The sequence below is a fragment of the Neodiprion lecontei genome, chromosome 5 (genome assembly GCF_021901455.1).
Source record: "Neodiprion lecontei isolate iyNeoLeco1 chromosome 5, iyNeoLeco1.1, whole genome shotgun sequence".
NCBI classification, from domain to species: domain Eukaryota; kingdom Metazoa; phylum Arthropoda; class Insecta; order Hymenoptera; family Diprionidae; genus Neodiprion; species Neodiprion lecontei.
The window spans coordinates 30,078,721-30,097,150 of NC_060264.1; the positions used below are offsets into that span (position 1 = coordinate 30,078,721).

The 18,430-nt window shown below is 37.7% G+C and overlaps 3 protein-coding genes across 5 annotated transcripts in view; 1 reads left to right on the plus strand and 2 right to left on the minus strand.

Annotated features, from left to right (window-relative positions):
* Positions 1–11,344, minus strand: part of LOC124294734 — a 147,981-nt gene extending 136,637 nt beyond the window's left edge. The window contains exon 1 of the transcript XR_006904670.1: positions 11,100–11,344. The gene's annotated coding sequence lies outside the window, so the exon portion shown is untranslated. The remainder of the gene's footprint in view (positions 1–11,099) is intronic.
* Positions 72–10,315, plus strand: LOC107221266. Of its 3 annotated transcripts, none has more exons than XM_046741513.1 (9): positions 72–159; positions 1,254–1,508; positions 1,710–1,899; positions 2,019–7,475; positions 7,654–7,775; positions 8,100–8,357; positions 8,531–8,752; positions 8,810–9,105; positions 9,204–10,315. In XM_046741513.1, the coding sequence occupies exons 3-9, from the start codon at positions 1,722–1,724 to the stop codon at positions 9,268–9,270; spliced, it is 6,600 nt and encodes a 2,199-aa protein (XP_046597469.1). In that variant the 5' UTR covers positions 72–159; positions 1,254–1,508; positions 1,710–1,721; the 3' UTR covers positions 9,271–10,315. The 3 variants fall into 3 exon arrangements, with proteins under 3 accessions (XP_046597469.1, XP_046597467.1, XP_046597468.1); XM_046741511.1 differs by lacking the exon at positions 72–159 and adding an exon at positions 176–377; XM_046741512.1 differs by lacking the exon at positions 72–159 and adding an exon at positions 540–695.
* Positions 11,345–13,372: 2,028 nt separating the features above from the next.
* Positions 13,373–16,444, minus strand: LOC107221261 (glycogen synthase kinase-3-like). The gene is made up of 8 exons (XM_046739410.1): positions 16,356–16,444; positions 16,207–16,287; positions 15,954–16,074; positions 15,423–15,601; positions 15,189–15,293; positions 14,207–14,687; positions 13,838–14,076; positions 13,373–13,721 (listed from the first exon to the last, which is right to left on the minus strand). Exons 1-8 carry the CDS (start codon positions 16,442–16,444, stop codon positions 13,373–13,375), a joined length of 1,644 nt encoding a protein of 547 aa, XP_046595366.1.
* Between the last annotated feature and the right edge of the window lie 1,986 nt (positions 16,445–18,430).

The following is an 18,430-nucleotide window of genomic DNA, read 5'->3' on the forward strand; positions in this document are numbered from 1 at the left end:
ACTTGCTCTGCCTCTGTCCTAGGGAGTTTTTAGCGCTGCCACCTAGTTTCGGAACGCACCGAATAATATTTTTCACCAGCCACCTTCAGGTCGTTTGTAACGACAGCAATGTGGCCAAAGTGAGGGATAGTCAACACACGCTATTCTTACGTGGTGTTGGTGAGTTTGGACAGCTATATATACACTCAGGGGCCCGGGGATATATACATGAATTTGTTATCGCCAGTGTTCATTGTGTGTTGAACGCTCCACAAAATATCGTTCCGTATAGTTGCGAATTCAAGCTCGTCAATAAGTGATCATCTGTTTATCTGTAAACCCCAAAAAACTGGGGTGAATTTTTGACAGTTGAATAATACGGTTATTACCGATATTTCGTAAGTGCCTAACCATGTATAATATAACTCGCGGTTACGCGTCATGTCTTCGTCACACCTCAAATATTCGACGAGCATTCGTCAAAATAATTTTCATGGCCATATTTATGTACGTGTATCACATGTGGCGGTACGCCAAACCCAAACAATAACCGATATGTGCATCGTAGTTGTGGATGCGCAACAAACTTGGCGTGCCAACAACGTCGTTCACCGCACTCTGACAAAACTATGCAGTTGAAAGTTATGCCATTATTAGTTATGTCTGACCAATGAACCCACCGTCATCGTTAAATTGGAAAAACCATCGACGCCTAAGTACCAGGAGATTTATTTTCGTCATAGACGAGTTCTGATCGCGTTTATCAATAATAGATAATCTTCTCTTTATCTTTTTCGCGTTCCCAAAGTGTAGAAATTATAAAAGTATTACAAAATTCAATATTCAATCCATTCAAGTCATGTAATAAAAATAACATGAGCGGTGATAGCAGAAATTTCATTGGCAGAGTAATAAATTATCCACGCAACAGCTATTTTCTCAATATTTTCACATCTTAATTTCTGACAATATTATCTGTAATGTAAAATAATTACAACATTGCCTGTTGTGAGATAATTTTCAAAATCGCTGTACCAAATTGAAAATAGCATGGATGCTTACGCATCATGACGTGTCGTTATCAATTGTAGTTGTTGCGCAAATATTTCCTGCTTCGTGCCTTTCAACCACAATTACAACAATCATAAAATGTATTTCCCTTTCCGCAATTAAGAATGACAGTTTATGTTTTTGATAAAACCATAAATTTTTTATCTTCATTATTGTTGTACAATATCGTTTTAATTATCTTAATTTTAATGTTTATATTTCAGATGCAGTAATCAAGGTTCATAATGTCGTGCGATCAAGCAAAGAGACGTGTTAAAATTACGGTGTAACACGAGATGTACTCTTCTTATAACCCATGGCAAAAATAAGAGCAACAGAAAGAATATCGATGAGAGTCAAAAGAATTGAAGAATTTTTCGTTATTTAACGATACTGCAATAGATCACCAATTTGTAGCATCGTTATCGTTATTGTTATTTTGGCATTGAACATCGCTGAAAAATAATAGGCAATAACAGGTTTGACACTTCAAAAACAAATCAGTGTCTTTATTTTCTCATACTCGCTTTTCATGGATTTATGCTAAAAAAGTCTACAATTTTTTAATACCTATTTCAAAACAATATGTATATAATTTTCATTTTCGCCTACAACTTGATCGGTTATTTTAATTACGTTTAATAAAATAATAATGACTAACAACTGACGATACATTGCAGAGGGCAATAATAATGGCGTCGAATAATCAACGGACACCCTCGGTTCCACCGCAGCCGAGATGGTCTAACGATGGTAAAAAAATTGTCAAAGAACAGAAGCAGCAGGTACTTGATCAAGTGAAAGAAATGTTTGGCAGTATCTTGGAGCAAGATGTAATATTGTCTGTTGTCCTGAATTGTAAATGGAAACGTAAGTTTTGAATGAAAATATTAATTGCATGAAATATTACAAAATTCCTAACACTCCTATTTTAATATAATTATAATTCTGAACATTACTGATTCTGGTTCATTTTTACTTTTCGACAGTACAACCATCAATCAACGCGCTGATCATGCTGTCAGAAAACGCTGAAGTTCCTTCCAATCGTGGCAGTCAAAACGTTAGCGAACAAAGCAGTCGTCCAATGTCAAATTCAATGGGAATGAGTTCCAACAGCGAGAAAAGGATGAGAAATGATGATCCGGATAAAACGATGCATAAATCAAACATTCAGAACGATATTACTACTGGCTTCCTTAACTTGAATGATAAAGAATTACTGCGTCAACAGGAAGAATTTCGGAAGTTCGAACTGCTCAAGAAAGATTTGGCAAATAAAGGGTTTGTTTCCACGGTTAACGAGAACGTGTCTAATCTCAGCTATTCTCAGGAGAGTATGAAAGTACCGCCTCTAAAACTCCAACAGTTTGGCCAAGCCTGGTCATCTGGAAATCAGACAACTGGAAAAGCTGATTTTTCCAAAGTTTACTATTGCAGCGACATCGAAAGCGAATCCCCGTCTGCTCAAATAAATTCTACGATGAATCAACTCTGGGGTAATACGAGTAACATAGGTCAAAAGAAAACCAAAGAAACTAACAATCAATTTGATAATCTGTTCGGAAGCAAACTTCAATTCTCACGCGATTTGCCAGATAAAATCGGCAACAAAGGAACCATACCGAAAAATAATAAGACACAAAATCAACAGTCGTCTGCACTTCAGCAGCACCAGCAACATCAGAATTTTAACCCTGATCATCCCGGCTCTGCCCAAAGCCCAAAATCAAAAGATACAAAGAACTTGAACACTAAGGGGGGTTCAAAATCGCAATCTGGAGAGCCAAACGTAAAAGGATTTCCCTACACATCGATGCACTTTACTTCCGCAGAGTATAAGTCAACGGATTACGAAGATGACTTCCAAGAATCACAAATGGATCAGCATCAGCAGCAAGTTGAGCAATTCGGCTCAAACTATGATGATGAGATAAAGAATAAAACGGGAAGTGGTAAATCGAACCTGTACAAAGGAGAAACAGAATCGCTCTGTGGACTGAAAGTTCAATACCGTCTTCCTGGATTGGAAAACAGCTCGGACGATGATGCAGATGTTGTCATAGAGGAAGAAAGAATGGACTATCCTATGCAGATACCGTCCCTCATGTCGACTAATGTGTGTCAATTTATATCTAGCCCTACTGAAATACAGCCAAAAAATACTCGCTCCGACATATCTGTAAGCAACACGCCGTCTCCGCCTGACTCTCCGCAACACAATACCTACGACAATACATTGCAAAATATAATATCCTCAATCATTGAAGGCCACAAAGTTTTAATCATTACAAGGGGGCTACCTGGAAGTGGTAAATCACATCTAGCAACGAACATTGTCAGGTCCTCCGTAGGTGGGGATCCGAATCAATTCGTGTTCAGCGCTGATGATTACTTTGTAATGTTAGGAAGAGGCACATATCAGTTTGTCCGTTCGAAATTGTCCGAAGCGCACAGCTATGCGCAAAAAAGAGCTTTCAAGGCAATGAGAGATGGCGTCAGTCCAGTTATTATCAGCAACACAAATACTCAGTCGTGGGAAATGCAACCGTACGTTGTAATGGGGGTTCAAAATGGATACATTATCGAAGTTCTCGAGCCAAATACACCGTGGGCTAATAACGTGAACGAATTGGCTAAAAGAAATACTCACGGGGTGTTGAAGGATGCTATAAGACACATGATAGAAAAATATGAAAGAAACATCACGGGACCAAAGCTTATAGAACAATTTTCCCTTCGTTATTCGCCAGATAATATTCCCCCACAATATAGAAAGTTTCCACCCTTGAGTTCGATGAGCAACAGCCAGGAACAGCAGAAAAACGAGAATCAAAAATCTACGAAAAGAAATAGGAGGCGAAAAAGAGCTCAAGCCTACAACAGCGATGACGTGTTCACCATGCCAAACACGGATCAATTGGATCACCTACTCAGCGACAATGATAAGAACATGAAACCCTCTGCTAATTCTCGTGGGCCACAAAACAGCAAGGATACCTTGGAGAATATTGTGTCAAATGCTCTAATGTCTGAAAATGATACTCTCAATAAGTCTCTCGTCGATTATTGCATAGAAACGGATTCTAGTGATGAAATGGATGAAGACAATGTCCCTGACCAGCGAGAAGATAGCAATAGCCCTACCGGTAACAACAAAGTGCTTGACTTACTCAGCAAAAATGTCATGAATGACCGTGAATGTGAAGTTCCTTTAAGCAATAATTCCTCGCCTTCGGTTAGTAAAGACAAGGGTAATTCTCTGTCAGAAACGATGCAAAGCGATGACTCACCTTCAAAGACCGATGATTTTAACTCAAGAAAAACTTCGAGTAACCTTCAGCATCAGAGCCTGGGAGCTATTGGATCGGAGAGAAAGGGGAGTGTTACTACGATAGAATATGAAACAGCGAGAAAAAATGCTGTAGATGAATGTAATCAAGAGAATACAGAAAATATTCTCTCGCAATGCTGGGATTTCACTTTACTTGTAAACGGCAGACAGATACACAGCACTACTAATTATGAACATTGTAAAACACAGAAAAAGAAGCAACCAGAATTCGAAGATATTGAGAAAGACGTTGGTTCAAACATTGAAAAGGAAGCCAAGACAGATAACGATTACCCGACAGGAGTTATTATAACAGAAATTGATACTGAGGAGGCCGAGGCTGAGTGGAGAAAATCTGCAAGCTTAGTTGAAACATTTGGGGATGATACATCAATTCCCGAAGATCCGGAAGTGACAATCACAAACATAATAAAAAAAATGGACGCCGAGGAGCCGGAAATAGATGTTAAACACCAAGTGAACTCCTTAGATACTGACTTTAATGCAGAACTTGTTGACACCGAACCAGAATCGAGCTCTGAGGGCCAGGGATTGATCGGGTCGATATTCACTGGGATAAAAAATTCCCTGCTGGGTTTCAATAGTTATACCAGACGAGTCGAGGACACTGTAAGAAATGAGGAAAGTATGATGAAGTACAAGCATCAAACTAACGATAATTCTCTATCGGAAACAGATGCTTTTGAAAACGAAATGTCTCACAGAGAACCCAGCGTTATCGCCCCTAATGAAAACGATTCCCAAAAAACTGAACAAGAATTTGTGCTAACTGGAATATCTGCCACTATAGTAGGCGATGATTTGAGTTCCAAATTATCTGATTTAAATCTAAATAGCACTCTTGTTCCATCGACTGACTCTGATAAAGGTATATGTCGGTTGTCAACGCCTGTCATGTTTGATAACACTGAAAATGATGCAAACTCAAAGCTTGTAGTTAAGGATACATTAACAAACAAATTGGCTGTTGAAAATAAAGGTTCTACTGAAAACCCAGGTTCTGTAAGTGATTCAAAATCGCTAATTCAGAATCAGACTAAAAATAGCTGTGCTTATTCATCCATAGATGCAAACGACGCTTTTGCAATCAATGAGGATGAAATGAGTAATGCAGAAATCACGGCTGAAAAGTCTCAAACAATTGATGAGTCTGACATGGAAGAACTTGTGGCATTAAAGCAAAAGGATGACGAAGATCAAAGTAAAGAAGAGAAGAACAAAAGTCTTGCAGAAAGTATCGATAAGTTAATCATACCAAATCTGAGTGATATTGATCAGACTCAGAAAGTCGAAGGGCTTCCGGAAAGTATTTCCGATTTAAAGATGACTGGTTCAGATTGCGAAACCTCGAACGAGGCAATTAGTGAAGTGATCTGTAAGAAAGAAGTCGCATATATCTGTGGAACTGATTCTCATGACAACGAATCTAAGTCTAGTGAAATTGAACCCTCGAATTTGATCATAAGTGCGGAAATTTCTACGAAAGAAACTGTAAAAGTCCCCGAAGATAATGTCAGCGAATTTATAAGTACGGAAAGAGAATCTCTAAGCAAAAGTCATGATTTAAAATTAACTAGTGACAATGAATTTGAAGACCTATCTCCTGGTACTCCTACAGGAAATAGTTTGGAATGTAAAAACGAGAATTCGGCACTGCTCGAAAGTAAAGAAGAAAGTGAAAATAATTTTGAATCCTCGATTCACCCTTACAATAATTTGGATGATTCCTCAACAGAAGAATGCTGTGAATGTTACGAAGAATGCTGCGAATTGCTGATGGCATCAGACCCAGAGGATTTAATCGATGTGAAACAAGTTGAAAATCTTGATGAAGTAAAAGCTAGTACCAAACAAAACCTGGGTGGAGATGGAGATAAGACTGAGAGTGAGAATAAAACCGTCGAAATTGTTGATAATCTGAACCAAGTAACATGGAAAGAGTCCCCATTTCCCGTAGAACACATTAGTCCAGTAAGAGAAACGGTGAAAAAATCTGACAATGTGATGAAGTCGGATTCTTCTACAAACACGAGTAGTTATGACTTCAATGTTTTATATGTCGGGGGTACATCGGAATACAGAATTATGAGCGCGACAAGCAGATCAATAAATAATAGCACGTCTATAGTTGTTGAGGAGAAACCCCCGTTGAAACTAATGTTGGATAAAAGTTCAATGACTTCTGTGGTCGACGTTCTGAGTGGCGAGGAAAGCCTAGAATTCAAAACAGAGGTTGAAACAATAATGAACGTGGAGAAGCTTTTAGATATGTTTCCAAACGTGCCTCATGAGGATATCACGGAGATTTACAAGAACCTTTGCAATTGTGATTTCGATTGGGCGGTGGATGTTCTTCTGGACGGAGTGCCTGAAGACGTTACCAAGTACACTAAAATTGAATCCCCCAAAATCGTGCTGGATAGGCAGGCGACACCTTCTGCAGGTAGTTCTGAAGCTGGGGATTCGGAGAGCCAAAATTCTACGCCACACAAGGAAAGACTGGACAAAATAAAACAGCAGTCAAGTAGCTCAGAGTCTAATGAAGGCAATGCTAAAGTTCAGCACCCAAATTTTAGCCCCAGGAAGAAAAAGGATAAACATACAGTGTCGAAAGAACAATTGGAACTAAAGAGACAGATTGAAGAAAAGATGGTAATCAACGAAGCCTGCTATAATCCTCATATATTACGAGTCAAAAGATGGAAAAATGGTGAGCCTGACATCACAATTGAGGAGAATAAAGACGCCCACCCACAGATTAAGGACGTGCCAGGTACTTTACCATTGTTGATATCAGAGACTGATGATTGCGTTGAGGAAACCCTATCGCTAGAGACATCTGAGAGCACTGACGACTTCACCGAAGATGATATAGAGCCGGAAGAAATGATGGAGTTGAATTTAGGTCACGATTTCATCAAAACGTTAGAAAATGAGTTTGGAAACCCTGAATTCCAATTCGCTGATGGTCTTTTCCCTGTTATTCAAATTAAAAAATCCATGGCACAGCAGTTACACGCGCTTTGGATCGAAAGTATGGAACGACAGCTCAATGCTCAACAAGAACATCTCGACAGAATGATTGAAAAAGGTACAGTAACCATTAGATGCATTAATTTACCCAGAAATTACAAAAAGAGAGCGAATCTGATTTTTAAAAATTTTGTGAGACGTCATAAAATGGTGAAATATTAATAAAAAAATTCGAAGTCTTATTTTTATTGCACCCCTTTTTAAACAATATCTAAAATGAATCAACTTGGTTTTAGATGCTGAATACGCGAGATCGTTGGAGCAAGAGGAAGCCCGTCTTTTGACGGAGCCTGTAGTGCCGAATTTGTCACAAATAATGGACATGGAAATGGCTCTGGCCATATACAATAACGATTTGGTAATTATAAAATCTGTGATATAATTGATTTTCGAACCAGAAAGCACTAACTGTTGTTTTTTGCGATTGGAAAATAATTTAAAAATCACAAGATTGAAATTAGTAACGTTAACACAACGAATCATTGTGATAAAAATATTGCTTTGCAATTTTATAATGACTTTGAAGGAGTTGAGTCTTCAAAATAAGAGCATGTTGTGCTTTATTACGGCTTATTGAATTCCGCACAAGCCTAGAGCTGCGAAAAAACAATTTTTACCAAACATGCATCGTTGTGCTACCGTTACTAACTTGAGCCTCATGAAAAACCACCTCTCCTTTCAGAAAAAGCAAGTCAAACTCGAAACACCTAACGACATGGCGTCACGATTGACTAGACAAATGCTCCACGAAATGTTCACTGACCATGATCCCGAAACCCTTGACGAAATCTTAAATGCTCATAATGGCGATTACAAAGAAACTGTCGAGGTCCTGGAAGCAAGTACAGGGCTACTTTCGAACCGCAATCATACGCTTAAAAAGCAAAGAAGCCTCATAGACAGAGTGAGAAAAGAATCCATCGAGACAAACGAAGTAGAGGTACAACTTTTTTTTTTCTTACTTAAAGCTCTCAAAAATATATAACATACTATTTTGGTTTTACTCATTGGCAAAGAAATGTTTCACAATTTATCTATTTGTCACAAGTTAATTTGAAGAATAAACGAAAAAATTTTGGTCATCAAGAATTGTTGATAAATATTTGTTTTTAGAAAAATTCACAAGGATCCGCTACTGGCACTATCAATTCGCATTCAAGCAAACCGGATAATTCAAACTTTGCAACGCTCACATATGAGGCTGCGATGCAAGAAGCTCAAGAATCGCGTAAGGAGGCTCAGCGACAACTTTCCCTCCGCAACGAGAATTTCAACAAAGCTACGGAAGCGTTCAGAAAAGGCAATCGAGAAGTTGCCGGGTATTATTCTCAAATGGTAAGATTGTTTCTATTTATCACTTTTATTGTAACTATAGATTTTGGTTATCCCCAGGCAAAATTGCACTCGAAAAAAATGGAATATGCCAATTGGACGGCGGCAAGTGCTTTTGTAACAGCTCAGGACTACATGATGAATACTGAAAACACATTAGATTTGCATTACCTGTACGTGGCTGAGGCTTTGCACGCACTGGATGTATTTTTAGAACATCAATTATCAAAGCTCAGTGAGGGTAATAAAAAATCGATGAATTTGTATATAATTACCGGAAGAGGGATTCGCAGTACTAAAGGATTAAGCAGGATTAAACCTGCAGTTTCTAAAAAGCTCGCATCTAAAAATATTAGGTGAGAAAAATCCTACGTGTATTATTACAAAAATGATTTACAAACTGGGAAATTTCCAATTTGATATCACGATTTCTTTCTTTCACTTTTTCTATAAGGTTTATGGAGGAGAATCCCGGATGTCTAAAGGTAGTCATTCACAGACGGAATATCACGATGGGCTGAGTACTTACGCACACATCTCAATCAGAGAGATATACGTAAATAAATTGTGTTATTGCACTATACAACAATTGACGCGTTGACAAATCGACCAAACAAGAATTATGCAGAATTTGAAGAAAAACGACACTGAATGATCTTGAATATCCAATGGAAGAATTTCTAGGTAATTCAATACATTTTTCGAAAGGTATGCAAGAATGTACAAATCGCCAAAAAAAATTTTAATTTTTTTTTTTTTTCCCTTGAAGACTAATTGATTAGCAATAAATGGATACAATAGTAATGATGTTAAGAATCGAAAATTGCCTCGCAAAATAATGTCTGAAATGGAAACACTTTTATATATATATATATATATATATATATGTGTGTATTTTGATATATGTATATTTAATATGGATTATATATATATACATATATCAAATTGTTGGAGAAAAAAACACTAAAAAGAAGAAAGTGAATGTGACAAAATAACTGGTGTGTAAAAGCTGATGATACTTTTATACTGTATATTTTAAATCAGTTTATAGTATAACTATTACGTATAGTTGAAGCTGAAGTTATGTGCTAACTGTGTTGAACTTCTTTTAAAAGATTGCTGTGAGATCAGACAAAATCTTCATTGTTGGCCTACACTGCCTTATTTTATTAAACGTTAACACTACTAACTATAGCGTCTAGCTTCAGCTTCAATGGTAATAAACATACAAACAAATATGCGACACTGTAAATGTATTGAATTGACAAATATAATTATTGTTTTTTAGCGTCAATAATATTACAATTATTATTGTTGTTGTGTTGTTATTACCATTATCATTATTATTATCATTGTTAGTATTATTTCCGTGGTATACTTTTATAATAAGTTCAACATTATAACTAGTTATGCATTAATGATATATTATATTTTTGGTTTTTACTTTGTACACAATAATTGTGTGTAATTATTCTTTTAAATTCTTATATTTAAATTTCCACAAATGTATACCTTGGTTTGTATCGACTTGACGAAAAGAAGAGAAAAAATAAACAAAAAACCGTACTTTGTAGCCTGTCCTTTTTGCATTATACCTACCCCCGTCTAGCAATTTCGTCACGAATTAAACATTGAAAGTATGTGTCGTACGAAAAAAGTCATACCGTGCTAATCGATGTATTCAGTATCAGAGGGTATCGAGTTTATGCTCAAAATCCGCGATTATAAACTTGTAAGAATTTGATGAAAAAGTACCCAGTATCGCATTGTTGAAAATACAAATATTCGTCCATTTTTATTATAACTTTTCGCTTACATACAAGGATTCACGCACGGGAGCCGTCCATAAATTATTTCACACAATACGGCAAAAGAAAAAGTGGTAAACATCACGGTTCACCACGGAGGGGTTCAAATTAATGCGTATTATGTGACACTGACGCTTGAAATGCACGAAACTGTGAAGAGAAAAGATCACTAATTTGCAACTTTACAATGACTTTGAAGGTTCACGTTTTTGAAATATGAGATGTATTTTAATTTGTTACGGCTTACTGAATTTTACGGTTAAGCAATCATAAAATTGTGAAATTACGAAGTTACAAACTACAACCTCATTGAAATTCATGTTTATACGCGTAGTCTGTACCATCTGATAGATGCAACGTTCAACAAGTTCATCAACTTTGAAATCTGTTGCCGTGATCGGGAGATATAGTCAAATGATAACATGCCGATCAACCTAATTACTAGTTGTATTTCTATTCAAATGATTATTTTCATTGTAATAATTTCACAATGCGACGCGACGGGCGTACATACAAAACAAAAACATGCATGTCAGACTTACCTATCGCACGTAGAATGTCAGCTCACGTCTCGCTGTGTTGAAGGATAAATTCATTCATTGTGATCCTTTTCACTGCACTATATACTTGTAAATAAGTCACGTTGAAATCGAACTCTCAAAAGTAACTATCACTTGCACACCTGCACTTTACACACCGTAGGAGCGATGAATTCGACACGAACATAACTGCTCGGAAAACGCGATTACACTGATCGGAACACCGGCAGTATTATTCGATTAACGCTTTCGGGAGAACAGTCTTTGCGAAGCATTCTGGGAAACAAAGTTTGTCTTTTGTTTCTTACGAGTGAATTTAGCGCCGGTCCCCGGTTAGACACGAATATAGTCAAATGATAACATGCCGATCAACCTAATTACTAGTTTCATTTCTATTCAAATGATTATTTTCATTGGAATAACTTCACAATGCGACGGGCGTACCTGCAAAACAAAAACATGCATCTTACCTATCGCATGTAGAATGTCCACTCACGTCTCGCGGTGTTGAAGGATTAATTCATTTATTGCGATTCTTTTCACTGCACTATATGTTTGTAAAAAAGTTAAGTTGAAAGCGAACTCGCACTTTACACACCGTAGGAGCGACGAATTCGATACGAACATAACTGCTCGGAAAACGCGAATACACTGATCGAAATACCGGCAGTATTATTCGATTAACGCTTTCGAGAGAACAGTCTCTGCGAAGCATTCTGGGAAACAACGCTCATCTTTTGTTTCTTACGAGTGAATTTAGCGCCGGTCCCGGTTAGACACGAATATAGTCAAATGATAACATGCCGATCAACCTAATTACTAGTTTCATTTCTATTCAAATGATTATTTTCATTGAAATAACTTCACAATGCGACGGGCGTATCTGCAAAACAAAAACATGCATCTTACCTATCGCATGTAGAATGTCCACTCACGTCTCGCGGTGTTGAAGGATTAATTCATTTATTGCGATTCTTTTCACTGCACTATATGTTTGTAAAAAAGTTACGTTGAAAGCGAACTCGCACTTTACACACCGTAGGAGCGACGAATTCGATACGAACATAACTGCTCGGAAAACGCGAATACACTGATCGAAATACCGGCAGTATTATTCGATTAACGCTTTCGAGAGAACAGTCTCTGCGAAGCATTCTGGGAAACAACGCTCGTCTTTTGTTTCTCACGAGTGAATCTGGCGCCGGTGCCCGATTAGACATGAACTAGAATCGAGAATTGAAGAAGCATCAAATACAGAATATACTACTGCGAATTTCTTCGCTGAAGGTTAAGGGGATGCTATAATAGATTAAGATGTTGACATACGTATCTTCAAATGTCTCAAGTCCGCACAGGTATCTCAAACTCGAAAGAGGGCATAACTGCTCAATTCTACATATAATTCTGAACAAAAACATTTCAATATATTTTCATTTGACGCAAAAATTAAAGAAATGGCATGGAATATATGAAATCGCGTTAATAAATTCGTAGTTTTCATAGCGTTTTTCTTTTATTTTTGCGTAAAAGCGAAATGTTTTTCTTTAGACTTGCACGTGAAATTGGTCTGTTAACCACTTTTTAGCGTTAGAGATTCGTGGAATTAGATATTCTAATATATATATACGTCTACATCGAAATCAACTGTAGCATCCCCTTAAACGCATTCGATGCAATGTTTTTTAGGAGGCAATAAAATTATATCCACGCCCTTGGTCGCCCAAATACCTTCGACGAGTGCTCGATATCATTTGGAAAGTCTCGTATCGCGCTAGTTTTGTACGCTCAAATTAGGTGTAGGCAGTTGAATTACGAAAACGCTTTTTTTATTTCCTTGGTTGTCAAATAATAATGAACATGATTATCTCATCTTGTTTTTGCGGAACGAATCAATAAATATAAACTCGTTTGATAATCAAAATATCGTCTTTAATGTCACGATGATTGTTCGTTGCGATACATGCAACTCGTTAATTTCAATTATTTTTCTTCTCTTTCGAAACCATTATTGATAACTGAATTGCTATAACTTATGCATTTTGTATTGCCCTTATAAAGTTTATGTATCACTGAAAAATTCCGAATACAGATTAAATCCACTGTAATCATGCGAACGATCAATCAACTGGGAATTTTTGAAAATTTTGAATCACAAAGAATTCATTTTAGAGCAGTGTTTAGAATTGTCTTTACTCAAGCTGAATTCGCTCTGGTCTAAAATACTTAAAAATCGCAATCTCTAGATACTTACCGATTGTATACGTATACGGCAAGTATTATTTAATGTTTCCAAATTTGTTGCGCTTTTCATATAATTTTTTCGGGCTTGGTCGTATTTTCTTAGAAGGAATGACACTGCTCGGAGTTGGACTGAGCGATTTTGATTCGTGTTTAGGAATTTTCTTAGCTGGACTTTTGGCAATGGGAGATTTAATAAACGGCGTCATTTTTCCGGTCGTAAAATCTGCGGGCGTAGCCCGCTCAGTGATTGTTGCGAGTCTTGTTTTCTGGCGACGATTACCGCACAGTATGTTAGAATCGCAAATTTGCGCCATCCCAGAAGCACCGCCAGATCCTCGATGGACGAGCATCTCCGGCTTTTGCGTAATTATCATCGGCAAGAAGCTGAAAGAAAAGATATTGCCGATCACTCTAAATTTAATTGCATTACAGTACCCGCAAACTCAATTTTTACAGTCAAATTAGAGGGAAAATTAACGACATACATGCTTGTCTTATACCTGTTCGTTCTATAATCATCCTTCTGCTCAACGTGATGTTTCTGCTCATAGCTTTGATCGAAACTCCTCTCTGCGCGAGAGTTGTAGTGGGTTCCTAGCGTTGACGGGCCTCGTTTAATGGGAGCATTCCTCAATTCTACTGGACTGGTGCTACTCTCTCTGGATATTATCATTTTGCTGCTATTCCTAATACTTGGGAGCTTAGGACCCGAAATATCAGACGTATCGGAAGCACTGCCCTGTGAATATAGTACAGGTAAAATAAGCATAAGTACATCAAGGTATCAATGCATGCATGAATTTGTCATGTCCAAGAGAACCGAACTGTTATTATAATTTTTTACGAATTAAACGCAATGCGAATTTTACCTTCGAAGCTCTTTCGCCAATCTTAACGATACGTTGCCTCTTCCGATGGCAAATATTAGCTGTTCCCCAAGCCCTGGTCAATTTTTTTTTAGTCTCTTCGACAACGACGACGTTACTTTTGTCGGACTTTGAGATTTTCGTTGCAGTAGATTTGTTCGACGACTGGTTGCTCGTACGTCTCGCGTAATTTGGACTGGATGCGACAACTCTGGGCACTTTGAGCCCGCAGATGTTCAAATTTGCTACGGGGTCAGCCATTTGGACCAGTTTCGATTGATGAGAGGATATAGGTGGCTGGAAATTATTAAATGCTGACTGACATGATCTACCGTCTGAAATGGGATGTTTTACTTTTTGCTTTCGCCGGCGTTCTGACGTTATATAACTTAACAAAACCGGGTTTCGCCATTGGCAATTGGATTGTTCATGCGATGAGTTGGACGGTGTTATTAAGTTTGTCATCCTTGGCGATTCGTTCTCCCTGCGAATTTATTAAACCTTAGGATTATTCACTATTTTTATCTATTATACGAAATATACTTTCGATACTGAAATCCTGAAAGTATAAATCTCCTCGTGGGTAACATATGTGAAAAGTTGAAATAAATCTGTTCGTAAATTTTTCAAGAATCGAGTATTGCCTTAGATCATTGAAATAGCGATGTTCCATTAATCGTTTGACGTTGCTTCTATTCTCAGGATCGTAGACAAGCATAAGTTTCAGAATATCTCTACCAGCGTCAGTGACTTGCGGCAATAAATTAGCAACGCCTGATCCCCCTTTAGTAGGAAAGAAGTATTCACAGTTTCTTGACTTACTGCTTAAGGGGTATAAAATTTATAACAACATATTAATCATGCCGTAAGCACGTACTGAAAAGTCTCGGCCAATTTTCAGTGAACGTTGCAAAGGATAAAGTCAAATAAAATAAGAATAATTAGGATGTTGGTGTAGGTAAAAGTAATATTCAACTTGACTTACTGTCTGCGAAATTTAGCTACTAATCTTGCATGCGGTGTGCCTAGTATAGAGTGAATTTTAGTAATCTGATCAACCTCGTTGGATCCGGGAAAGAGCGGCTTGAGCCTGAAACAGGGATCGAAAAGCGTACCAATAACGGTACAAATCGCAAAATCTACGTACGTATTCCACTGTAAATTTACTATCCTAACTCTGTCGCAAATATTCGAATAGACGATAAGGATAATATAATACGTGAGAAGTTCGTAGAATACGCAGCCGGTAGCCCAGACGTCCATTTTTGGTCCATAAAAACCAGTTGTTAGTAAACATTCCGGAGAACGATACCAGCGGGTTGAGATGTACTCGGTGTAAGGTGGCCTGCTATAAATGCCTCTTATTGATCCAAGATCTGCCAATTTAACTACGTCCCCCTGCACGTGAAAAATCAACCATAGATTAATTGTCACCATTTTTGATTGATAAATTGTCACCATTGTCCATTTACGATCATATCAACAGTAACCCATCACTTATGATTCTGTAATACAGGTATAACAGGTGATGTGTTTTATACACTCCGGTTGATCAGCATGAATAATCATCGATTTTTAGCTGTAAAATTACTTGTAAAACGAAGCAAAAAACGTACAGCTCAGATAGTATAATTATGTTGTAAGCAATTCGTTCCAATGTTTGAACCAGTTTAAAATTGTTTGGGTAACCAAACAACACAATTGTTAAAAGTAATAACAGTAGTATAGTATTCCTATGGGAAATGATTACCTTTAATAATATATTCTCCGGTTTAATGTCTCTATGGAAGATGCCATGCTTGTGCAAGTGTTCAAGACCTTTCAGTAACTGGTACAAGTAGATTTTAACCCTATCTTCAGTCAAGGCACGTCTGTGGTAACACGTGTATACCGATTAATGATGGAATAGAACCACGAATTTGAATCGCAGGGCATGCAATGCACGGTAACAAGGATATCTTATCACCGTAGTTATTCTATCGATTTATGTATTTGCACGTTACCCTTTTCTTGCCTTCATTAAATCGTACAAGCTCATATCCATCAGTTCGAAGATCAGAGTGACTTTTCCAGGAAGTGGATCGCTGCGGAGCAAAGAAAAATGAAAATTATTCCACCTATTGCCCTAATTGCTGCTATTGTCACCGCTTACTAGTGCGATTCGACCATGTAAAGAATGTTGGGATGACGACTGATCTTCCTCATCGCTATCACCTCTGGACTCTCCAAAATCTCGCTCATGCTGTAGATAATTTAAAAATTACGTGTAAGAAGAAACATTTATAACCCGTTGAATAACTGGAATACAAAGATAGGAATATACCTTTGATAGATTTTTTTTAACCGCTTGGCAGCGTATAGGCTTCCTGTTTCTCGGTCCTGACATTTTAATACTTCGGAAAATGATCCTTCGCCAATTTTTTGCAGCACCTTATATTCTGCAAGTGTCAAAATTGACGGACACGTTGTGCAATGGTGTTGTGACAAGCATTGTAAGTGCAGGGAAAAAGAAAATGAAAAATATAAAGCGTATTCCGACGAAAAAATATGCGAAATGCTAAAAGAGGATGACAAGATGAAATTGATAGTGGTTTAAGCTATACTTGACGCGTGACAAAGATATTTCAAAGTGACGTGACAATTGGTTAAATGATTGCAAATTACGTGATTTACTTTTTAAAAAGCTTGTAGACATAACGACTGCGTTGATAATGAAGGTTGTAGATCCAGGTGCGAATCGCTACATGCTTTTAATGATGATGAATTGGTCATTAATATTGTGACGAGGGGCATTCTTCTGGGTAGAAACCATTTTCAGAAACGGTCTGATTGTTTTTTTTTTTTTTTTGTCCAAGGTGGAATTCAGAGGACATCCGAGGCGCACCGGAAGTGGCTCTTCGGCAACGATTTTTTTGTTACGCGCCGTCATCTGTGGAAATATCTGGTAACTACCCATGCTGTGATGACGGTAGTAGGGTCCTGTAATACCGCTATTGTTTTAAAAGCTAACAACTAATCGAACCCATGGAGCGAACCATCGGAATAACTCATTTCAAAAATTGGTTCGTTCGCCGACTATATTCAGCTCAACTGAATATTTTTGTTGAATATTTAGTTATGGCTGAATCGGAATAGTACCGGAGAAAATTAAATTCTCGTCGCGTTTCTGACATCTCATGATCAACATGTGTTAACCAATATACGTCAGATTGTGCCCGAATTCAAGATTTATCGACAAATTTACACGTTCATTATAAAATTTAATTACTTTTGAGACGGCATTCCTGTAAACGACATATTGACGAATTTTTCGGGGGATCTGTGACGTCACGGTGTAAACATTTGACGATCGAGGGGCCGCCATCTTTATAAACAATCGTACGAACGCTATTAACACGAAGAGGATCGCGTCTCGTACGTCGAGTTATTTTCTACTGGGATTGAAAATCTTAAAATTACAGAGCCAATTACTAGTGAGATTAATAGATCTCTTAATAGACACAAATAATCACTGACTGTAACGTTTCCCGTGGAGGTAGGGATTTTTTTTAATCGACATGTCGGTATCATTTTATCATAAGTTTGGGACTCGGTCGGAAAAAAGCAATACAAATTACCGAGGGAATATCTGCAAGCGATTAAGTATCATCGTTGATCAGACTATATGAGAATTATTTGCTAATTTTGCGCGTAAATTCCCAATGAGTAATAATTTGAAAGCGAATTACTCAGGCATACGGATTATTTTGTACAGGTGATTCCGATTTTCTGTTAACTACCGTTCCGTGAACGTAACGTAAGTTGCATATGCACTGATCAGCCGCCTGCATATAGATAACAACTGCTTTAATATTGTGGTGCAAATTGTCTGCACACGAACAAAGTCGCTACCTAACCTTAGGCAACCGTGCGTTTCACACGCGTAGCACAAGTTGCCTATGCTCAGGCGCACCACGAAGGCCTCCCAAGTCTTCCTAGCTTCTCACTATCGCGCATCAAGGATAGTCAAGGATCATTCAGTATCGGGCTAATTTTGTCAGATTTTAGATATCAAATTTAACGTTTTAAATTGCAGTGCATCCAATGTTTAATGAATCCTTCAGAAATATTGAGGCTGACAATGAGCCAAATGTTCCAGAGACTAAGAACGCGTCGCGGTACGAATTAGTCACACGTCTTTGAAATTGTATTGAATTCGTGTAAAGAGGAAACGTAACGTTTTCGAAG